The 26,055-nt window shown below is 37.9% G+C and overlaps 1 protein-coding gene across 16 annotated transcripts in view; it reads left to right on the top strand.

Annotated features, from left to right (window-relative positions):
• LOC129249114 (CUGBP Elav-like family member 2) overlaps positions 1 to 26,055 on the top strand; it is a 260,192-nt gene that overhangs the window by 219,743 nt on the left and 14,394 nt on the right. For all 16 annotated transcript variants that reach the window (XM_054888750.1, XM_054888748.1, XM_054888749.1 and 13 more), the window contains 2 exons: positions 12,161 to 12,339; positions 23,031 to 23,535. In XM_054888750.1, coding sequence (XP_054744725.1) covers positions 12,161 to 12,339; positions 23,031 to 23,535 — 684 coding nt within the window. The remainder of the gene's footprint in view (positions 1 to 12,160; positions 12,340 to 23,030; positions 23,536 to 26,055) is intronic.

The following is a 26,055-nucleotide window of genomic DNA, read 5'->3' as shown; positions in this document are numbered from 1 at the left end:
CTTCAGTCATGGTCCTGTTTCACAGGCGTATACGCGCCGACCGAATGACATCGTCATCTCGCCAAGAACATGCACAGCGCTTTACAAATATACATGCATAACGAGCTGCATACATGCACACCTATAGCTGATTCGTCAGTGGAGTTGGGTGAGGAAGTCGAAGTTGAGTCTCGTTCAGAACAGTTCAGTTAAGTTGAGTTTAGTTCAGTTCTGTTCGGTCGCTCGCTTTTCCGGCGCGTACACACCTGCACCTGAAGTTTGCTGATGGCTTGGTTGGTGGAAAGAGGAAATTCGGTGTTGCCAGTTTTCTGCATTTTACAACTTAATTGAATTAATTTTCATTTTCTCTTTTTTTCGCATGATCTATCAACCTTCCCCACGACGCAATAGCTTCTCTCTTTGGTACCGTTGCATTTTCATAAACTTGGCAGTGTACTTGATTGTAACGTATACGCCCTGGAGGCCAAAATACTTGAATTTTTGCAAAAAAATTTAAATTTAAACTTGCCAACTTATTCTTTGCAGAGCAATGTTTTATACTTTTTCACTTTTAATTCTTTCCATGCATAACGCCGTACTTTTTTCAATTTTCCCGCTTTTTTGTTGCTTGTACAACAAATTCATATTTTTTTTCTTTACGTATTCCAAGTGTGCGTTTGCATTTCATTGGCATAGAATGTGCGGTGACAAACGACACTGAATTCAACTCCGAATGCCAATGCACCGACATGGTCGCCTAATGAATATTTGCAAATAAATGTTAAATTTTTTCACATTCATATATTTACAATAAACTAGAGTACTCGTATAGGAATATATATATTTGTATTCGTATATTTGCAAAAGGGACTGAATATGAACATGCAAGCGATTTTAAGTTTTATCTTTAACGAATTAAATCTAAACTACACTGGCATATGGTGGCATTTTATTCAATCCAGATTTTACTGATTTCTTGTACACAAGTCGACTACATTTGTTTTTTATATCAAAGTTTGTACAATTATATAACGCATTAAGATCATCTATTTTAAATTTTATTCGAAGCGTATTACTTGATGAGAATCACTGTGTTTGATTATTGGTCTTTACTTCTCAGTTATGCTTCTACTCCGATATTGTTGAATAATAACTGTATCTCAGGTACCCACGTACAGCGTAGTTTTCAAAGAAAGAAAAATTCAAAAATTTTCGGTGACTATGCTGCTAGTTGACATGAACCACCGCCAAGCGGCACGTACAAACTATCGAAGTCCACGACTTTTGAATTTATTTCAATTTTTCACACATTGTGCCGGTGTAACGAAATTTAATGAGATAACTTTCTGACATTTAAGTGAATCATATCAAAAAGTTTTTGCGATTTCATGTCTATTTCGCGACGCACTTTACTACATGTATACATACATATTATTATTGCTATGTTCCTTTGCCATACCGCACGACCTGTCAAAGCAATTATATACATGCATACATATATACCTCGACAGGAAGCACTTTGAATGTCTATGGCGTAAGTTTGCTTCCTGTGGCATGTAGCATTCACAAGTCCTACATACATATTACTGCATCTCAAGTTGAGCGGAGCTATGCAATCATTGCCGCACTGGACTGGGACTTCATATGCATATGAGCGAAGACTGAGAGGTGACTTTAAGAAATATATCTACAGATATGCGTACGTTTGTATGTACATGCGTACATATATGAACATACATAAGTAAATATGAAGGTGATACCATGAGCGAGACATTTGCAACGATCCGTTCGCCCTTTAATTTTCCTTCGCAGCTTTTTCCTTCTTTTTGATTTTTTCAAGATGAAATTACAATTCTACCACCAATTACTGCAAATTGACATTGCATTTTAAATTACTTACTTGCACGGTTTCCTACAGTAATTTTACGCTTTTTGCACGGGTAGGCGAACAATATAATTTTTCTCACATAACTTTATTCCTTCTCTGCCAATTTGCAACATCTACATATTTAAAAATTAATCTTCCCCATAAACCATCTTCCGCTCTACCTTATCCGACAGCTTAACACTTTTGTTTAAGTGCACAAGTTAAATGGTAACTGGAGCGTATACGTGGTATATTTCGTAGAACTTTAATCTTGAACAATAAATGCAACTTATTGCACCCAAAAGTGTTGTGGAGCTCTTTTTCGTTTGCCTTTTTGTGGAATGAAAAAAAGGAGAGTAGTGGAAGACGCACCAAAGCTCCAGATAAGTCTTTGCGCCGGCAAGTTGCAAGCATAAGAGTCGGCTTAACTCAACAGTTTTCAATTGCAATTGTTCATTTTATTACATTTTCTCACGCTTACGCTTACGTTTGCTTTTCTCTTTGCCAGCACACATATTAGAGTGTTGGTATAAATACACACATAAGCGTAGTTGACGAAACTTCTGTACAGCACATGCAAAGTAAATCACAATTGCAGCAAATCGAATCATCACAAAGTTTTCACTTCTAACTCACATGCATGAATCTTCCTCAGCTCGATGTTGCTCTATCTTAAATTTGCGCTCAAGTTTTTGCAACATCTTACTGCTCTTCTCTTTTGTACGAAATACATTTGCAAGCACACAAATATACATTTAATACGTGTGTACTCGCATACCCTGCCAAGAAAACCTCTCCTAGTGAAACGAACTTCTGATTCTCATATCGGTTTGGAAGATAACTTAGTTTTTCAAATACACACACTCCGGAAAGTCAGATTGTGCCGCTAAAGCAAGGCTTTTTGTATATTAGGTGTCTAATTGATTCTAACTTATTTTAACTATGTAATATTAAAATGTATTATTTATTTATTTGTTTAGTGATTTAATCCTAGCACAGCAAGGCTAAACCTTATAATTATTATCAATTTTTATGAAAAAATTTGCATAAATATTAAAAAAAAAACAAATTCAGTTAACTTTTAAAGAGGCCATAAAAGTTACTTATGAATTAATAGGCCTCTTCTACGTTATTCGCCACTTTTCTGCTCACTATCTCTCTGCTCGACTAACTAGATGAAAAATTGCCATGCGAAAGAAACAACAAAGTTATCGAGCAAGATTCGCAGCTAGCGAAAACTATTTTACACACACGTCTAATTTTAGGCAGGTCTATAGCCGTGTTGCCAAAATATGTTCATTTATACCAGTGGCTTCATCTATTCGCCACTTGCTAACTCTTGCCGGAAAGAAAAGGCGTAATATTATCGGTCTTAGTACTAATATGCCTCTGAAGTCCGTTACTTATAGATACTAAATTTTGCGGAAGGTAATTCCAAATTCGAATCACGTGAACTAACTGTCTGTCAAGAACTGTCTTGTGTAAGTGTTTTGCATCTATCAGCGAGAAGGTTAGAGTTGTCCACTGACTTCGTGGCAGTTTGTCTGAGGGCAAAGTACCCAGGTACTTTCGAGCTTTTGGGCAAACATAAGAGAGATCTGAACTGAAAAAGATTAATTAACTGTACATTAAGTTTGTGTTGGCACTCAAAACCATTAAATGGCTAATGCGTAGAGGAGTAAAGTGCTGTATAGTCCAGAGCGCGCGCAGCATTCGTTATAACTTACCTACGACTAAATTTATGTGACTACCCAAGTTAATTTTACAGTATCCCTATGTACGTAATAGTAGCACGTTGTTATTGGGTCGAACGGCAATTCCTTCATGTTCATTACCCAAAATTTGCATGTGATTACGAATCGAGAACCGTAAAAGCTCAGTTAATAAAAATTAATAAATTGTATTTAATTACAGTTTTCTAATTACTCCTTAGTACCGTTTTGAGAGCTATAAACTATTTTCTTGTTTTTGGTGGATGAGGTAGGGTTCAAAATGCCTTCGCACTGACAGCGACCGTCGTTTACTGCGTCGTGTGGTGTGGCCACTAAAACGATCCCTTCTCTCCTTCTGGCGAGGCACCCTTCCCGGAACTGCTTTCTATATTACTTCGGGAGGGCCCAAAACGGCATCCATAAAGGACCAATTCTATTCACCCACGTAGTAGGTTTGTAGCCAGCTTTCATGCTATAGGCTCGTCTTCTTGTGTCTCTATCTGTGCGGCTTCGTTTTGTTGCACTGTATCTCCGACAATCTTTTTTTTTCGTAGTACGTTCTCGAGCTATATACGATAAGTATACATACAAGTATATATGTAAATCGCTGCTTCTTCTCAGTGAATACTAATGTGGAATTTTAAAGTAGATTTAACGCTACCACCTATCCGTAATGGTTCAATGCAGGATGTTGCGGCTGCATCTCAGGGAGATGAGCTGTACCTATAAACTTTTTTTAGAGTTTTGTATTCTTGTAATGCGGATAAGGAAGTGTTGTATAAACTTGATGCACAGACTTTTCTTGCATATGTTGGGAAAAGGAGTCTTGCATCAAATCATACGTCCACTTAAGCAATCACCCGACAGCCCTTACTTTGCTGCTCTTCTTACAGGTCGTTTACCATAGGTAGGTAGGGTAGGTAGGGTGGTTGTCGCAAGACACACTTAGACCTTCAGCAGGTCCATTGTGATACCACTGGAGCTTATCCTTACTCTACGTGTTCCTTTTCAAACCATCCGGTTGCTTTAATAAACGAGCAGAGCTTCGTTAGTTTTAGATGGGCTATATCCGCTACATCGGTTAGAAATGCTGTATCGAGAGTGCGCAGCCTTCTCATAGCTAGGCTTTCACACTCACATAAAAGGTGTCTGACTGTTTCCTCTTCTTCTGTATTAAGACAGCTTCTACAGAAATCGAAGTAAGGGAGTCCTAACCTTCTAGCGTGGCTGCCTATTAAGCAATGACCAGTTAAAACACCTATCATTTTTCTTATAGATTCTCTGTTGAATCGTAGCAAGATCTTCGATCGACCGCTGTTCCAGTTCGGCCATGTCTGTCTGCTTAGTTCGCATGTTGTGAGGTTTTGCCAGATTGTATTTACCTTTTTGATGGTTTCCCTGTCTATAAGTAATTTACAAGTGGCTATGGGCATGGGTATCAGCGACTTATCCGGTTCGAGACCGAGCGTTGTACCGGTTCTTGCAAGTTCATCCGCCTTACAATTTCCTGCAATGTTTCTGTGGCCTGGTACCCAGATAAGGTGCACCTTGTAGCACTTAGATACGTCATCTAGTAGTTTAAAACATTCTAGAACTGTTTTTGACGAGTGTGTTTTTGATTCCAGCGCTTTTATTGCTGCTTGACTGTCCGAGTAAATGAAGACTTCATTTGTGGATAATACTCTCGTTTTTATCTCCTTAAGTGACTCTTTTATGGCAGTGACTTCCGCCTGAAATACACTGCAATGATCAGGCAAGCGAAATGATTGGCATACTCCGAGTTTGTCGGAGTAGACCCCTCCGCCTACTTGGTTGTCTAGTTTTGAGCCATCTGTGTAGATGTTTAAGTCATTTATCTTGACAATGAGCCCGTTATCCCATTCCTCTTTGGAAGGAAATACTGTGACAAAGGATTTATCGAAATTGATGTCCTTGGTCCTACAGAAATCCGTTGTGCTGGGAATGCAGGGGAATTGTTCTAAAATTGAGGAGTGCCCTCTTTGGTACGTTCTGAGTAGACCGATTTCTCTTAGTCTGAGAGTTGCTTTGGCAGCTGTTTGCTTACCGTACTGCTCTATTGGTAAAATGTTAAGAATAATATTTAGTGCATCTGTGGGTGTGGTTCTGAGGGCCCCGCAGATGCAAAGACTGGCCATTCTTTGTACGTGTGCCATGGTTCTTTTGACGTACAATTTATCTAAAGCTGGCCACCATACTAATATGCCGTATGTTAGGATTGGTCTGACAATTGCCGTGTAAAGCCAGTATACGATAGATGGGGAGAGACCCCAACTTAGTCCTATTAGCTGTTTACAAGAGTATAGTGCTATTGTCGCCCTTTTTACTCTATCTTCGACATTTGCCTTCCATGTTAGCTTTCGGTCTAGTATTAGACCTAGGTAGCGGGCCTCATCACTGAATGACAGTGCCGTTCCACCTAGAGTCGGAGGAATTATATTTGGAATTTTGTGTTTCCTGGTAAATAGGATGAGTTCAGTTTTATTGGGGTTGACGCTTAGCCCATTTGCTTTTGACCAGTTTTCAACCATGTTTAGTAAATCCTGCATGACTTCTATGAGTGTATTGGGGAATTTCCCCCTTACTACCAATGCAACATCGTCCGCATAGGCTACAACGTTTACCATAACGATCTAGAGTAAAAATGCGAGAAGACCAGCTTGAGGGATGAAAAAAGATGCCACTCAACTCTGATATGACCGTTCTGTCTGATAAAAATCTGGCCTCTTTGAGAGCCACTGACGCATCGCACTTTATAATAAGGGCTGTGCTTCACGATCTAAAAGTTTTATTCTTGCAATACTTTGGTTTTTGCAAAAACCGAAATTAAAAATGAAAGCGTATCAGTTGATTTTTCTCACATTCCTCATATATGTATTTTGCTGCATTTTTATATACCTAGTACTCGTATATTTAAATAATGCATAATTTTTTGCGTTTCTCCGGAATGGAGTGAAGGGCCTTCGGGATGTTACGCCAATGTGCTAGTTTAAACAAACTGGCAGGGTCAGTTGATTTTCCTGCAGGGTATACTCATTGTATATGCATATATACATATGTATATGGATGTCTATACGTTGCTACGTACACATTGATGCAGTGTCTTTATCACACGTTCGGTCGAAACTTATATCACAATTGCAATTGCAGTTACAAATTTTAACTTGGAGCTCTCTAGTGTGACCACCATTGCACTTCGTAACGATAGATTTGGCTCGGTGTCATTCGAACATAAGTACACACACAAACTCATCGTATTTGTATACGCATTTCTCAAGTTCCTACATTGCCTTTTACGACAAAAGTTGTACGTAAATAAACTCGCATGAATTTCTTTTATCTCAGTAACGGAAGTGATTGGAAATTGTTTCGTTTTTCAGTTGCTAAGTTTTCTTTTCTACTTTGTCAACCAAACTGCAACCGCTGTGCGAACCTCCATCTCTCCCATAATATTTTTGGACTCCAATGTTCTCAAGTTTACGTTTTCTTTACCCATGTATGTACGTATGTATATCTGTTTGTTTTTATGCTCGAATTTTGTTTGTTTACACTATACGACTCGTGCTTATTCTTATACAAATTTCTCCACTTGGTTCTTTTTTTCTTTTTCAACTACTTTCTTCTTTAGTGAACACAATTTATTTGAGGTTAGTTTTTGGACGTGTGTCACTTGTGTTTCCTACGCACCCTCTTCTGCATCTAAATCGGTGGGCATGCAAAAGTTGTTGTGTAGATAAAATTTATTTCCTTTGCGTGCTTCTTCTCAGACCACATCGTTTGGAACTTGAAGTAAAATAACCCTACAAATACACACGTTCTAAGATTATTAGGTAAATTTTAGTGGGACGCATCGACGTATACATACATACATGGTGCATATGGTGATTGAGGACATGCATATATGTTTATGTGGCTATAACTTCCCGAAACCATTATTTTTCTCCCTTGCTTTTCAGATAAGACATGGAGGACTATAGCCTAACTCAAGAAATGAAAGGAGGTGAAGTTCTCAACGCTATTTGTGCAAATCACTCTGAATTACAATAGAAATCTCTAATTTTCTCCGTGTTCTCGTTTATTCGTTCATAGGGTTCGTCGTGAATTAAAAGCAACAAGCGGCGACCGACTTCGTTGGAAAAAGCAAAAAAGACGATGCACCTATCTGACACTGTCCGATCTGCAGAATTAATTCAACAAGTGCAAGCGATAATTCACGATGACCCTTCAAAGTTAATGAGTGCCCCTGCGATAGAGCCTAATGCTTCAGAGGCTCTTATCCGTTTCATTTCCACACAAATACCGTACGCCCCTGTAATTTAGTTAAAGAAAGCAAAACACCTATAATATCTTTATTTATTTCTTTTCTTTTCGAAGTTAATAAAAGTATAACTAAAACGATCTCGGCAGCAATGCACATTTTCCCTCGAACGTAATGAAACATCATCAGAACAAATTAGTTTTACTAAGTAATTGGAAACTCTCAGTTACAGTATGCTGCTATTGCCACTATCGAGGGTGTACTGTAAATGTTGAGTTAGACATAGTATAAATTATTTGTACTGCTAACAATGCTAGAGCCAAAATAATCACTGGCTGATTCACACACAAATAATACACAAAGGTTTGTCTCATAACAGCCGATTCTGTCGAATTCGCGAAGAATAAAGAAGCGGTACTGGTATTGGGCCTCCTTTGTATTCTCTACATCATAGATTGGGATCTTACATACGATTGATCCATAATTTGGCATAGTTGCTTTCCCAAACTAGTGCTGCGGGTTCTGCCGACAGATATCCGCAATGCTTGTCACACGGCTTTGAAGAATTTTTCACAGATGTTACCCTTTGGTCTACTATTTATTTCCAAATAAGCGTGTTGCTACTTCAGCAGCTTATGAACTGCAAAATCAGTCTCCCAGTTAAGAAATTATTCAAATGTCTATAGACGGCGGCCGCCGTAGCCAAATGGGTTGGTGCGTGACTACCATTGGGAATTCACAGAGAGAACGTAGGTTCGAATCTCGGTGAAACACAAAAATTAATAAAAAGATTTTTCTAATAGGGGTCGCCCCTCGGCAGGCAATGACAAACCTCCGAGTGTATTTCTGCCATGAAAAAGCTCCTCATAAAAATATCTCCTGTTCGGAGTCGGCTTGAAACGATAGGCCCCTCCATTTGTGGAACAACATCAAGACGCACACCACAAATAGGAGGAGGAGCTCGGCCAAACACCCAAAAAGGGTTACGCGCCAATTATATACAATGTATAGAATACATGAAAAATTGAATTGCATTTCTTTAGCGTACTGAGTTACCGGGAAGACATTATTACTTAGATAATATCTGACTACTTTGGGCGTCCCCTTTTTTTATATGTTCAAGAATCCGATTTGGTTTGCTTGATTGGTACAAACATTTTAAGTGACTCGAATTAATGGAAGACGTGCCTCTTGCAGTAAGACAACCCCATACCTGTATTTCCAATATGATGGTTCCCCAGATCACTACCGGAAAAGCGACGAAGACTCACCCAAACTTGGTGCCACGTCCAGCTTTTATAATATATGTTAAGACTATGCTACAAGCCATGGTATAACTCTCATCATGAATGAGTTTGTCTGACTCAAAAAATTAACAGCCATAATCAAATTTTACTAAAACGTTTGGGGGTATATAAAGTTCGTACCGGATCGAATTCAACGCCTCCTTATTTATTTAAATTAGTTATGTGTTCACATATATTGTTTATTCAAAACTTATATACACTTAGTCCTGCCAGAAGTTCCGTTAGAAATTATGATAATAATTATAATACTTTTTTTAATGAAATTAGTTTTATTTAATCATATAAATATTAAAAAAAAAGTTGAATTTTCATTCGAAATGGTCGCCATTTCATTTTATGATTAGTCCAATCATCTATTGCAGCACGCACGGTTTCTATGTACATATGTGTATATTGACGTTCGTCAAAGATAGTTTGAGTTTCTCCAAATTTCAGTGAGGTCTTCAACAATCCATGTTCTCCTATTCTGACCACACCCTGTAGTCCAATTCAATTTCATAAATGTCGGGAAAAGTTCTTCGGAATGAATATATCATATAATACTTATACATATATTTATTTGCATACATGTACATACATATGTATTGATAATTAGACCGCACTGACCGTGCACCTGTGAGTATAAAATATTTTTCCAAGGCAATTTCGAAATTATTTTTTGCAACGAATCCTAATGTTTTACAATTTTTCTTATATCTTCGATATTTACAGTTGGATCACAAAGAATGATATATCGATGTTCTCTTCTTTCAATGTCAGTGAATTAAAGTCCGCCAAAACCCATTAACTTTTTCTAAAGCATAATTTCGATTCGAAAGCAATATCAATTTTTTGTATTGGGCGAAAGTTGGGGTTACTTTTTTCGTCATATCTTCGGCATTCACAGTTGGATCGTAAAGTCTGATGCGTAGATATTTTATTCTCAAGAAAATTTTTTTTCACTTTTTCATTCACGTGAAGTATCCCGTTTTGTACTTAGTCAAGTGAAAATGGAGCAGTGAAAGCGAAACACAAAACACCTTGAAAAAATACCTTAGACTCAAGAGCGCACGATGAATTTTTTTTCGGTGGGGTTTAATGTATGTATGTTACATATGTGTTTGTTACATATATTTATATGCATATGAGTGTGTTCATACCCTAATAACTAATTTTCCGCACATTGTTCCAACTTCAGCTTTGAACTGCGCTGGCCGATAGTGATTATGCAACTGAAAGCGTCTATAATTACATTAATTTTAATCACAATTTAGATTTAATTAAATCTAATTTTAATTCATTTTAATTTGGAATAACTGAAATGGTCCATCGAATCAAACTTGAACTACAATTACAGTAATTTTAATTTTGGTAGTGGTAACCTTAAGCTCTCCGACCAACGATTTGAATAATTCTTGTGTTGAAATTTTCTTGATTTTCTTCGACTAATCGGAAACGACCGCCGTAGCCGAATGGGTTGGTGCGTGACTACCATTCGGAATTCAGAGAGAACACAGGTTCGAATCCCGGTGAAAGACCAAAATGAAGAAAAAGTTTTTTTCTAATAGCGGTCGCCCGCGGCAGTCAATGACAAACCTTCGAGTGTATTTCCGCCATTAGAAAGCTCCCCATAAAAAATATCTGACGTTCGGAGTCGGCTCAAAACTGTAGGTCTCTCCATCAAGACGCACGCCATAAATAAGAGCTCGGCCAAACACCCTAAAAGTGTGTACGCGCCAGTCTCTCAAATCTAATTGCAATAAATTTTACTCCAGAAGATGCATTTTTGAAAAACAAGTAATGTAAAAAGCTAATTTTCAGTAATATTACTGAGTTTATGTTTTAGTTTGTACTGTGAATTTTTGTCACCGGGGGTCGAATTTCTCTTTCTCGTCCTTACCACTTATACATAAATCTGTATTTCATTAATATTGAGATTTACTAATATATCTACATATATATTTTATATCTATAAAAATATCAACGAGAACCCGGTCATTTTTCCCACTGAAATCCACTTGATAAAATACACGCAAAAGCAGATGATTTACGGGTAATTAATGCCGGTAATACCTTGCAACGTTTACAGCAATCCTTAAACATCAAAACAAAGAGGAATGTAATTAAACTAAATCACCGATCGAACTTACATAGATTATAAATACAGTAATCATAAATTGAACTTTCTCCAAACAATACTGCAATCATTATCCAAGATCATTCGATGAACGATTACATCAATTGTTATTGGTATTTTTCAACTTCCGACGACTGCATTCATAATCATTCAGTAATCGCAATCCGTAGTGCCCGGTTCTGAGCATAACCGCAGTCCTCATTACAGTCTATGCAACCGTTTCCACGGCCACAGCCTCTCAAGTACAGTAATCATGCGGCTGTTGAAACGGATTGCTGACAGCGTCCCGTCAGTGCGCCGGAATTGCAAAGCATTGCGCAGGCGCAATTGTAGGCATTCTGCCAGTGTGGATGCAATAATTACCGGAAACCCCTTCAACGCCCTACTTCTCCTTTCCCCTTTCAACTTTGCCTTCAGCTGCTATGACTTACAACCTGCCTGCTCTCGTTTGGCTGTTTGTTTGCTCGTTGGTAATTTCAGTAATGAACACTTGGTTTTGGGAGCGCAGCTGCAAATCTCGCGTCAACTACTCGTAAATAGTCGTAAATTCGCCTTTCATGTGCATTCATTATTGTCGCAATTGTGGTAGAACAACTTCTCTGCGGTGTACGCTCGGTGATTTTTCAACCAATGCCCTTCTGCAGCCACCTCGCTGCCATCCCTTACCCACTCATCCAACCAACTTATTTTTGTAGTTTGTTTAAAGTTTTTTAGTTAGTAATTTGCACATTATGTGCTTATATTTGAGCATATGAAAACATAAATAGACATTTACGTATAAACGGCATAAGCTTTTATTTATATACATATGTACGTACATATGTAACAGTCTCCAGCACAGCAATAGTTTTAGCAGTTTTTCATGAGGTTTTTAATCTCTTTTTCTCCCTTTTTCTTTTTCAGAACGCAAACTTTTCGTTGGCATGTTGAACAAAAAATATAATGAGGCCGATGTGAGGCAGCTGTTTACAGGCCACGGCACCATCGAGGAGTGTACGGTGCTTCGCGACCAAAATGGGCAGAGCAAAGGTTGCGCCTTTGTGACGTTTGCAACGAAGCACAATGCCATTGGAGCTATTAAGGTAAGTGTGTGTGCAAATGGCTGGGTAAGTAAGTGCCCAGTTGGCCCATGCCGCTTGCCACTTGCCACTTGCCATTTGTGGTGCCACCATAGCGATCAACGATGCGCGTAAGGAGAACGCGATTTAGCAGTATTTTTAAATACCCTTATGCTTACACTTGTGTTTTTATGGGGGCTTAAGAAAGAACTTGCAAATCTTTAATCCTTGCATCGTTAAATTTTCGATGCAAAAAATGGAAACTACTCTCTTTGTTCTCCACAATCTCTCATAATATGCACATTTCCCCACGGAAACACCAAAGCCCATGTCAGCGATGTCGCGATTCTTGCGTCGCGCAACGCCTAACTTATATCCGTTTTCATTGTGTGGCCGTTAAGCGAGCTTGAGAGAATGAATGAATGAGGTAAATGACCTAAGAAAATAAAAGTTAAATTCTGACACAGCAAAACCCACTTAAACAAAATGAACGTACTTGCCTGCTTAGCCCTCAACCGAACGAAGCTTGGTGTGTGGCACTTGACAAATTGGCGACAGTATCATTTTGGCTGAAATGCAGTGGCTGTGGCAACAGCAATAAAACACAACTACTTCAATCACACAATGCAGCTCAACTGCATCCGAATATCGTGAAATAACAAGAAAACACGCATATGCATATGGATAACTAAGTATATATACAGGGTGATCCACATATTTAGTGTTTTTTCTTATCATACGCTATTTTGACAGTGGCAGCTCTTTTCCACTCGAAATGTTAACAGAAAATCTATATCATATGTTGGCGAAACGAAATGATTCACTTTGCACTTAAAAAGGATTGCGAAAAATTCGAAACTCATTTCCAAAGTCAAAAGTGTGTAGCTCAAAAAGCGTATTTATTGAAAGCAACTCAAAATTAGCAAACAAAACTTCCAGATCTGAGGATCCGAAAATTTGCACGTGATAGTCGAAAAGCCATGGACGTGGAGGGTTTCAGCAGGATAGTGCGCCATCGATCTTTTGAATGCTAAGTTGGTCTAAGCTAAGCCGTCTTGGCGATGTTAGTTGACCACCTCGGAGCTACGACGCCATTTTTTCTGGTGCCACGTGAAGTACCGCTGTCATACAAACAATCCGTCAACGAATATCAAAAGGTCATTTCTAAGATAGAGTCCGAAACCGTCACCAAAGTTTTGGAGAACTGGGTTGAGAGGATATGCTACTTCGAAGCCAGCTGGCGCGGGCACATGAGTAAAACGTATTCGAAAAACAAAACAAAGCGGATGGACATGTTTGCTCTTTCAAATAAATCAACAATATACCAAAAAATATTTATTTGTATTACTTTTTTGGATTTTTTAAAAAGAAACCACTATACGGGCCATCCTTTGCACATGCATGTATGGGATAGTATAGTGTATTCCACTTGTATTATTCTTCAATAGTTGTGGTTCCATTTTAAAGTTTTTGTAAGGTTATTACTCCAGGTTGTGATAGTTGCCCAGAGAGAATGGCCCACTTGGACGAAATAGTTTGGTTCGTCCTTTGTGATACCATTGAAGGACAAAAAAGAGGGAGGAAGGGAAGGGATGGGGAGTGGTGAGTGTTTGTGGACTACGAACGGTGACTAGTCTGCGGTTGTGTTAACCTCATTATGCTGCTGATGTAGTTCATCAGATTTTTGTTATCAACACCTGATATATCAGCAGGCGCAGAAAAGAAGTGAGAACCCAGATACTTGAATCTTAGTTCCGCGAAGGCTGGGCAGCTAAGGAGCAGGTGCTGAGATGATTCCACCTCATCCTCCATACAGTTGACGCAAAAAGGACTCGAAGTAATTCCGAGTCTCACGGCATGTGTACCTCGCGGACAGTGCCCCGTGATGATGCCCACGAAATTTGAGAGGTGACATTTTGTCACCCCCAGGATATCCCTCGAACGCCTCCTATCCAAACGTGGCCAGAAGGACTTCGCGACCCTACACGTTCGTGTACTTGCCCAGCGTTCGCTGAGTTGGTGCATAGCCCATCCTTCCAGGAGTAGAGCGCAGGTTGTCAAGGGGATCCCAATCCTCTCCTTTCGCGGGCACATTGCCTCACAGGTCCCCTGATTGGCCAGCTCGTCGGCTTCGAAGTTTCCTGCAATGTCACTGTGACCAGGTACCCAAATTATCTTTATGTCGAAGAATTCTGATGCAATCGAGAGTGAGACCAGGCATTCCCTGTCCAACTTCGAATGCACCATAATAGAGCCTAGGGCCCTAATGGTAAATATTTACCTCCTTAACAGTTATTACGCAAGTAAGTAGCCAGTCAGCTGCTTCTTTAATTGCGGCCACCTCTGCTTGGAATACACTGCAGTGATCCGGTAGCCTGAATTTGAGTTTGATGGGGAGCTCTTTGCAGAATACTTCTCCTCCAACCCTACCGTCCAGCTTTGAGCCATCCGTAAACAGGTTAACGAGGCCCTGTCCCCAGGTGTTGCCCCCGGTCCACTCCTCCCTTGATGGAATATGGGTGGAGAAAGTTCCGCTTGGACTTAGCGAAGGCACACACTGGTCCTTCGACGAGGGGATGAACTCAAAGTTTCTGAGGATGCAAGCCCCTCAGTCTGATTGCGGTACGAGCAGCGGCAATTCTGCCTGCGATATCTATAGGTACCACATTTGCTTATTACTCTAAGGGTGCTAGAAAAAGCTATGCTGTTCCAAATGTATTACCACCTACTTTCGTTCAATTTCGCGCTGATTCGTTTGTGTTTGCATTGATTGATATTACAAAAAAGTATAAATAGTTTAAGCTTAAAACCCATAAAATGTTGATAATATATATTTAATATGCGCATACATTGGCGCAATTCATGCCCAGTTATTTTCTGGATGTTGCTGTTGCTCCGCTTACTAAATGTTGTTTTTAATCCACCATTTTGAGTACATACACACATTGTGTATAGATATTTTACTTAGCGAGGATCTTTTAATACATACGTACATTCCTAAAAGGCATAAATTCAATCCAAACGGAAATCTACTTTCTTGCCTCTTAAGCAAAACATTTGAAACTGAATCTTAATGTGAGTGTTGAAGGTGCAATATGTCAAGCCTCCATAGCATCATAGCAAAAAGGCAATATTCTACAATCGCTCCTCTTTGAGTACACATTTTTACTTTTCCCGCTCTGCCCTTAATCAGAAAGATCAACTGCTTTTAGTTTCAGGCTATATCAAAGTCGTTGTCATACTAAAAAAGACTCATTCCGTTTTTGAAGTGGTCTGTGATTTGCCCTTAGCCATTTCCCTTCCAAGACACATAATGAATTGAAGTATGGACACACAGACTTAGTTCAGGTAACATGGTCCTTAATTAGAAAAACTTTTTCTGCTCACATATTTCAGATTTTCAAGTCAAGCGGTTTGGTTATATTCTACATGAATACTATTATTTTACATATCACGACCCCTAACAACTTTTTCTCATGTAACGACATATCCGGCATACCAATAGATTATTAGAAATATCCCGATCCTTAGTAGTCATAAACCTTGCCGAGCATACCCACAACAACAGACCTAAATTCCATCACAATCGATTGAATAGGAAAGGAGCTGTCATACATATTTCTGATGAAAATTAATTATCTGCTAAGACAAATCTAAAAGAGGGTCTAAAAATTTTCACTGTCGGTGTATTCATATAAGCTTTGCTTTCGAGATTGATCTATGGAAAGTAGTCAGTCACATTGCTGCAATGTAACTTGGCATTATTCTTCCCGGGAACCGGGAAATTCGTTTGAAGTTAAATAATTGTGTCTTTGGCTGTGTGGTATGTGCCAGCGACTTGTTTCAACTACATACCGTTAAACTATTCGATTGACAGTAGGCTAAAAGAACAGTGTTATCAAACTGGCAGCCTACATATTGAACCCGGTATATATAGGTATGTGTATTTAAACTAGCGCGACAAGTACAAAAGCTGCAGCATGGTAAACTACCCTCATCTCGAATGCATTCATAGCCTTATAAAAATAAAAAACCTGACCGACTGAAAAGAAGGCGAAATGCGTACTTGCGATGCCGCCACCAGCATCGTCCACGGCAAGAGCGCACTGCAAGAAAATAAATTGCAACGTATAAGCAGCATTGCACATTAATATTAAATGCATAGGGAGTAGTGCAACTAGGATGCAAGCACTCTAGCCGTGGCGACTATAAATACTGAAAGCTGGGTAAGGAAATGCGGGTTGATGTGAGTTTTTTTCTCACTGTCGCTGTCTTGTGAGCGACGTCCTTCCTCTCTATATGGTATCTATATATCTCTTCACCAAGCTTTCAGTCCGTAGTTTTACTTGCAGCCAAACTGAGTTGTGGCATGTTTTGCTACTTATATCCTACGCTTACAACTTTTCACACGAATTTTTAAATTTATAGCATAAATGTATTGCTTGCCGTGCCGTAGGAAAAATAATGGCGACGAGAGTAAAGTTCTCGGCCTGTGATGTGTTTGGTTCCTTTAGGATATATGCACCTACATATATATACGTGTAAAATTTAGGGATATCTAAAAATTCAAAGCTGTTTCAAGTTTCAACTTCTGGTAATTTATTAGCTCCATTTCCTCACGATTTCGGGCGGATTGATTTGTCAGTCAGCATCGATATCTGGACGTTCTCAACAATTAGGCATTCATGAATCGACTGTTTGGCGGATTTTACCTGTAGACGATCTCATGGAGGATATTTAATTTATTTATTTATTTATATCTATGATTACAGGTATAAGAACTTTACAGACTGCATAAGTATATTTACTTATATTTGCTTCAAGTTTTGGAATACAAAACATTCTTATAGACTACACAGCTAACATTAATCTAAGTGTGGATCAATCTTAAAATTAGGCCAAATATTAAATACATGAGCGATTAAATACATGAAGACGGAACACTAGTGATGTGGTGTAAAGAAAAACATTAACAAGCATTTAACTAAAGTAGAACGTGAATGCGTGAAATCAAAATCTAAAGCATTAGATACTAAGTTTAGTTCAGCCCAGATTCTAGTTATCGAGCGTTGACACTGCAACTACTTCTAGAAAAAGCAATTTTAAAGAATTCGGAATGGCGAAGAATTCTATGGGAAATATTAAAAGCAATCCTTTCTAAAACAGAAGGGTCGTCAATTGAGCCAGTTATGATGTTAATGACAAATGAGAATTCTAAAGTGTAGACAAACTAATCAGTTGGCGACGGGAATAATAAGAAAGTAGTGGTAGAGAAAAATTTAGTGAGCGGAGAGAAAATTTTAGAACAATTTCTTGAAGTCACTCAAAACCGAGTATGTAGGGGTTCGTAAACGCCTGAAGAACACGAAAGAACATAATCGACCCATTATATATCAGCTTGGTATCAAATACAACGCCAAGGCTCTTCATTTGGGTCACAGAGCCTGTAATACAAAGAGTTGGTATACCTACAAAGAGTTACATGACAGGATTTATTGATTTAAGCGTAAACTAATTGTTTCAGCATCATACTTTGACTCTATTTATGTTGTTACTTTTTACAAATAATTGTTGAGTGCCGTATTTTGAATAAAAATGGTGAAACCTGAAAAATATTAGTTTCCGCATGTTTTATTTCAAAACAACTTCTCAGTAGCGCTTTTGAAATACCCTTTATGTAATTATGTAGGTGTGTATACTCACTGTATAGTACACGAGTATTCATGTGTATGCGCACTGACATACATATGTAGGTACACATGCCGTTATAATGCGGAAGTTTGTAATTTCACCTTGTTTCCACATACATTTCCTATACATTAGTGGTTGATTTCTTCCCCTTCATGTTTTCAAATGACCACGAAAGCGGAGGCATCCTCTTTCTTCGACATATTCTTTGGTGTCCCATTCTCTCCTCACTGCCGCATGCAAGTGCCTACTCTGTGTGGCCCCATACAAATTCAGAATAATATTATATAGAAGCGTCCTAGTGGTATCGTTGGTACAATAAATCGTCCTGGCAGCTGCTGCAAATATTGTATATAACCACTACTAACGACAAAAAGCTCCCGCACCAATCGCAGACGAAGAGCTCCAACTTCCCCGAGAGTCCAGAATCGACCCCGACATACTAAACATATGTCCAGCATATGAAGGCACCCCGCACGACACTAACCACCTCTTCACATGCCCCATTAAACCCACTCATCTAACACCCCTCTCCCTCTGGACCCAACCCGTCGAAACCGCTAGTTTCCTGGGCCTACCGTTAGATGAGCTAGACGAAGACGGCCGGGGATTACGCTACACTGACAGGGCAAAAGTACTGCTACAACAACAACAACAAAAAAATGTGAACATTTTAAAAGAAACGAAGTTTGCAAGTGTTCACAGTCCGGTTTGTTGTGAATTTTCTTGAAAAAGGCTAGTCGGCATAAACTGCTTTTTATTTTGCATTTTCGTACTTCATTGTAATAGTTTGAATGTCCATTAATCGAAATACTAGTTGTTGTACAAGTTGTGCTCCAAGCGAAATAAGATTTCTTAAAAAGAATGCACAAGAACAGCAAACAGTTCTTCGGTGAATCCGATTCGGTTTATTCCTACGCCTACTAAAAGAAGTTTATTTGCACGCATATTGAATAAGTGTTTTTCGTAATAAAATGTTTTCCTGTTGTCTTTAGTAAAAGTCGCGTAGTTCATCAGTCTAAATTGTTCAATTGTTGGTCAAAAAATCTATCATAAGTGTCTATCGAAGAAATAAGTCATTATTGTGGCATAAGTGGCTTACAATGACTATTTAATGTATTGATTTTACAAAAATATTGTAATGTATTCGGCAACAATTTCGCTTCTATTGGATGACACCTCAATACAGTACTTTAGTGAAGGATTTGCTACTCCAACGGAGGTATCACAAGCAAATGGCTTGTTTAGACCTTCTATACATATTTTTAAATTGTTCGATTCACAGTTTAAGTCATTTACGTCCACATAGCAAGTATGCCAGTGTATTGAAAATGTCTATCTAAAAATGTAGCTAATTTAGTACGTATACATATGGGCACAAAAGACTATGCGGTCGAAGTGCAAACCTCCAATAAATGTAATCTGTGCATATTTATTTCCAATAATCGTTTCAAAATGATTTTTTCGAGCTGAGTTTTAAAAATAAATTAAAAATTTTAAATACCATGATATTTTCTCTGAGAGTGTGGGTTTCTCAGCTGATCTTCTGAGCCTAAGAAAGTCGCATATCTTGATAAGACTCAACATATTTACGAGCCTCTTGTGTAGGAATAATTAGGTGCTGGAATCATACCAGCTTCAACTTCTAAGTTGTAATGCTTTCCTTAGATTTAGGTTCAGACATGTTTCACCTACTTTTTCTTTCTTTTATTTTATATGTTTAGCCAAACACACAACCATAAGTTATTTTTACTATGTTTGAGCTTAATACTGGATTACATACTACATATCTAAAACTTAAAGTAGCAATTAAACCTTAGATTAATAACTAGCAGCTAATAGAAATAAAAGTAATGGTACAATTAGGGATTAAGTAAAAGAACTCAATAGATATAGATAATGGTACACATACACGAAGTTCATAGAAAAAAGGTGCAAGGTGAAAGATAAAGAAGCAACAGAAATTCTTGGCGTAAGTTCAACAATAAACGTCAAAGTAACGAAGCAGTTCATGTCGTAGCACAAAGTCCCCTGTATGTTTTGAATTTTTAGAGGTAAAGTGTTCTACAAGCGGACAGAGAACACACAGTATTAATATTCCACACCACTATATTTTCTTGGGGCTAAGTTGAGCAAATGCGAAGATTTGGCAAATTGAAGTCGATCTATAATATATCGGGGCTCCTAAATAGTGAAGGTTTTCTGAAATAACACTGAACATTTCTACTTTAGCAACTCGTCAAAAGGTGAAGATGCAATTTGCTTCGCAAGCACAGAAATCTATATATTATATACATATTAGGGTGGTCCAAAAAAAATTTGTATGCTGCCGCCCCCCAAAATAGTAAAGAATGAAAAATAAAAAGACCGTATTTTCTTTTTTTTTAATCAGACCATATTTAATGGTGCCGCCGGGGCTTTGAAATATGCCATGTATTTTGCATGGGGAAAAAATACTTTTTCGTAGATTTCATGTAAAAACCTGGAAAATGAATATATTTTAACCGGATAACTCAGTTTCTCTTCATAATTGGTCAGGGAATAACAACCAATTATGAAATAATTAATTTTAATTTTTTTCATAAAAGTAATATAAAATATTGTTTTTCGATTTTTTCTTAGATTTTCGTTTTATGGGGGCTTTTTGGGGTTCTATAAAAAATAGTTAATACAAAAAAATTAAAATACATGGCAAATTCAAAAAAAGCATCGAGTAAGAAATACTTGCCTCGGGGAAAAACTATTAGTCTAAGATCCGGCTGCAGATTTGGTGTAGTCATCGAGTACATGCTGAAATCCACATTTTTACCCACATTTATGATTAGGAGAATAAAAATTCACCACGGTGCCAGTAGAAATGTGGCCGAAAGTATTTTTAATTAAATTATTGTTAATTGATTTTGCGGGAAAAATTTAATTAACCAAGTTTTGAGATAAAATATCGTTCGGTTTACTGCAATAGGTGTAAAGACTTAAAAAAACCGTAGTTGCCGTTGCGCGCTTGGCCGCACCTCTCCGCAGCCAGGTATAAACAGGTATGATTTCGATATATTTATACATCCATAACGTATATTGATCTGTTATAGATCAAAATATAGCTAATTTTTTTCTCATTATTATGATATACGGCAACCTAATTAAATCTGGCCGCAAGTTAGGGTTGCTAGCAGTTAAAGATGGGAAAAATTGAAGGTTGAGTGAGAGGAAGCTAGCGCGTAACATCACTAGTCTAACAAGGATAGCGATTGCCAGCTGTACGACATTTTAAGGCTAAGAATAAGAAAATAAGAATAATAGTTTTTAACGAAAAATACTTCGAAATTAGCACTGTATAATTTATATTATAACTATAACCTGTATTTTTTTGTATTAAATTGAAATTTTACTTACTGTAAGTGTTTTGAATCTACCGAGGATTTTGGATATCATACAGAGTGCCATAAAAAAACTACAGTTTTAAAACAAAAAGATAAAGAAGAATTTGAAAATTTTTGCAAAAATGTGGATTTCAGCATGTACTCGATGACTACACCAAATCTGCAGCCGGATCCCGTACTATATCGAGTATTTACTTGCAAGTACAGATATCGAGGAATCACAGTGTAGCGAACAAAATTACTGTTGTAAACGAACGCTTGTAGCGAACCTCTACTACTAAAATAGCTGCATATATCGCAAAAACTAATAAAGTAATCAGGTGAAGTTTTAAATTTATTATTCTTCTTAATATGATAAAATTACTTGATAATTAGCTAAATCTTCGAAAAGTGTAATATTTTGTATAATAATATTATATATACCAAATTACACATATTAAGCTACATATGTGTCTGTAATTTTTAATTAAAATCCGATTGACAGTTTCAGAGCTTTTAAAATATTAAAAACAACACTCGCCTTATTTTCAATATGATGTAACCGGGCCATTTTGAAAAGTTTCCCCAATGCTTTTATGTTTGAAATATCAGACTATTTTTTTCTCAAAATTTCAACAAAATCGAAACTCCACAGTCATTTCGCTTATTTTTTGACTGAGCCTTACCTCCAGGCATACGTACATATGTATGAAATCGTGCTCCCGTTAATTTTGATCGTTCATTTTAATAAAAGCATAATTATATTACTTATATGTATGTATTACAAATGAAATTGGATTTGTTCAATTCATTCCATTTTAAAAAATATATTTTTACTTGGATCACCCGGTGTATAAAGAAGTAGCATCACAGTTATGCCATGTACATATTTAGTGCTGAGTGGAATCTTATTGTAGTTGGGTTTAATAGTATTGCTTGCTGGTTATGCAGCTCAGCGGTATGCAGAAATAAATGCTACCTAACGGCGCCCAGTAGTAGTCTTTAATTACCGTTACCATATATCTTGCCGACCATAGACTTTGCAGCAGCATTGCCTTTCATTATATGAAAGTAATTAGGAAAATTTCCTGCCCGTTAACCCAACTCTAGTAGGTCAGCAACGTTTAGCTCAATGTCTGATGTTATCCGTTAACTAGATACATATACTTGTTTATTAAATGTGTATATCTACATATCTAAGTCAGATATATGTATGTATATATACACACACAAGCTTGCTAGCTGAGATACAGTCAACCCTAATTAATAACAATTAGTTATCCGATGTTGTCAATTAAAAGGACTTCGTTTTGCTGGAATGCCCATCAAATAGTCGCAGAAAAAAAAGACGACAAGATTTCGCCTATCCTAATCTACAAATCTATTTATAACTAGATTTTATAATAGTCAATATAAAAAACAATATTTCCATTTATGCATTAAATTTATTAAGCGGAGTCAACTGTATTTGGGTAGACACGCAGGAATATGGTTTGTGCAAGAACGGTGAATCAAAAACATTTTTCAGAGCGCATGGGAAATAAAATGAGAAAAAATTTGGCATTTATTGTTTAAAAACTCAAGTATACTTTTAAGATTTCACTCAAACATACATATGTTGCCACACTTGACCGTATTTTCAAAATACATAGTAATTTGACGCTATTTCAGGCTCTGCACCAAAGCCGCACCATGGAGGGCTGTTCCGCACCACTAGTTGTCAAATTCGCCGACACACAGAAGGAAAAAGACCAAAAGAAGATGCAACAGCTGCAGGCGAGTATTGTCGGAATTACCGCTCTTACGTCGCCAACAACAGGAGCCATCGCAGGCTTGGCTTCGACGCCCTCAAATGGTCTTAGCTCGGCCACTGCTGCTGTCGGTTTGGTACCCAGTTCTATAACAGCGACCGGAGCGCGCTCGAGTTCATCAATGCCAACAGCGCTGGCGGCTGTGACTAACCCACAACCCACGGCTGTCGCCAATTCTGCCTCCGCATTAGTGCCCACTTCAGCAGCGATCCCAATGTCGCCATCGTTACTAACTGCTGCTGGTAGCGCACAGCAAACGTCACCATACCTGGCCACCACGGACGCCATGAACGTGTCAGCAGCACAACTGCAAATATTCCAGCAGCTACAAGCGTTCGGATTACATCCAGCGCAATATTTGCAAGGTAAGTGACAAATGAGTAGGGCACACAAAAAATTAGACAACGGCAAAATAAAGGAATCTCCTCAAGTGCCGACTGCAGTGATGAAAAAAGAGAGTATTAGTTGGAAGTAACTTTCGGCAGATAGCTTTGGAACATTCAACAATTTCATAAATCATTGCTTTTAGAAGCTTAATAAGGTTATTTCTCCTTTAATTTTCGACTTTTACCCAATTTAATGTTTCCACTTGCCCCTCCTAAATTTGGTCAATGAATTCGAATAAAAAATTAATTACACTTTTTGTTTAGTTTTTGTTTATATTTGTGTCAATGGCTTGTTTTATATGTTTTTTGTCTGTGAGTTTTTACAAATGTAGCTATATGAATAACTGTAACTTCAAATGCGAGCATGCATACATATACACATACATACTCATTTATCTGTGAGAGTTGAAAATATGTTTTCTTGCAATTGATCCATTGATAGACTGTAACATAACTGTAACTGTAACATTACTCGTATTTAGATAGATCTCAAAATAAAAAGATGACATGTGTAAATAAATTATTTTGCTGACCTTTACAAAGTGACCTTTACTGACCATGAGCTAGGAAGTTGCACCTTCGCTGATGCATTGTCAAAAGTACATGGCATTTGAACAAAGAGAAGCAGTGTTAATCATTTGTTTGTGCTAGTAAGTATCGAACAAAATATCTATTATTATTTTTTTAAACCTTGCAACTTTTTGCAAAATTCATCAATTGATTTGTGAAGACGACTTTATCAGAGTTCACACGAAATGTTTATTCCACACAAGTTGACTGAGAACGAAACAATTTTCTAAACGATCGACACGTGAGATCGGTTTTTTTTTTACCTAAAACTCCCTGTGTTTGGCGGCATGCAACTTTTACTTTTACGGAAGATGAATATGCTTAGATGTTTAGTGGGCGTAGAAATCATCGAAATGGTCTAACCGTACCGACATGCCAAAGGACAATCACGATGATCATCTAAAATACTCATTCGAGATAATCTTAGGCTATCTAATCCGCTCTAGGAAGGTAATTTTTATTAAATATTTCAGGACACAAATGCATATATGTTATGTATAGGGTGTGCCGTGGCAGAATTAGAAATTAAAAGCAGAATTAAAAAAGAATTAATAATGATAAAGGCTTATTTCAATAACTATAACAAAGAAGACCCGTGCGGACTTTATTTAAAAAAAATATTTCCTCCATATGTTGACCGTTACGTCGGATACGCTATTGACATCTCGCCGGCGAACTTCGTCCCACTCTTCTATTTTCTTTTAGTGCTGAGATGGTTGTTGTTGTTGTAGCAGCATAAACATTCCCCATACTTACATACGGGGAATGTTGCTGGAGTGACAGTCCTTGGCCGGATATAAATCCGGGTCGTTTCGGCAACGTAGAACCAACTGTCGTGGAAACGAGTGCTGAGATGGTCGTAGGGGTTGCTTCATGAAACCATGCGCTGAAGCAAATATACTCTCTTAAAAAATAGTCATAATAAGCTGGCCTCGATTAGAGACACCGTCCATAGAAGTTCACCATTTCCAAGAATATATGGTCCAAATATTCCACAGCTGGACAATGCACATCAAATCGTCACTTTGGGATTGTGAGGGGCATGCTGATTTGTTAATAGTGAGTCCTGTCCTTTAGGTGACCAGTAACGGCAAGTTTGCATATTTACTTTTGGAAAATAAATGAAAATGGGCTTCATCACTACCACACGAAATCGCTATAAATTGTAATCGTTAGGCTTAAACGCTGGCACGATTCGAATTTTGAATGGGTGAAGTCTATGATCCTTCCTCAATATTTCATGCACAGTAGTTTTAGAAGTCCCTAGGCAGTCGCTCTCTTGCGCACGAACTGACGCAGATTACCGTGCAAACTTGTAGCGACAAATTCAATATTTTCATCTGTTCAATTGTTCTCGCTGTTCGGCTGGGCCCCGGCCGTGGGCTGTTTGCCACCGAGCGTGCCGCCCGGCTGCACATCGTGACTAAATAACCCGTATAAATAACGCGGCCCGCTCCTCGCTCAAGGATTTAGCGGGTATGGAGAAACTTTAGGCTTAAAACCTAATTCTGAGTTTTAAGAAAATGTTAAGTTGTGAAGATAGGCGTTTTGCACTAAGCACAAGTTGGATAACAAAACCAAATTACCAGGCCAGAAATATGTGTATTCTTTTTTCTTTTAATTAGGGCTTAGTAGTCGAGTAAAACTCTCTAATTAATTAAAGTTTAATGTTGTTTAGACTCTTACAAAAGTTCGCTGATTATGAAGTACGAAATTTTGCTAGCACAATACTGGATGTGCGCAGCCATTACTTCTCCGAAATTTGTGGTCTACGCCTTGATAAGCTCTACGGGTCTTAATGCTTAACGCTTTTTAAAAAAATTTTCCAATAGCACAATTGAAGCATGTATTTTCTCTTTTCTAATTTCGTCATATTTTAATTTTGAACTAATTAAGCACAAAGAAAATTTACTTGAACTACTTTAGCCT

The sequence above is a fragment of the Anastrepha obliqua genome, chromosome 5 (assembly GCF_027943255.1).
Source record: "Anastrepha obliqua isolate idAnaObli1 chromosome 5, idAnaObli1_1.0, whole genome shotgun sequence".
NCBI lineage: Eukaryota > Metazoa > Arthropoda > Insecta > Diptera > Tephritidae > Anastrepha > Anastrepha obliqua.
This window is presented reverse-complemented; position numbering and strand designations above follow the sequence as displayed.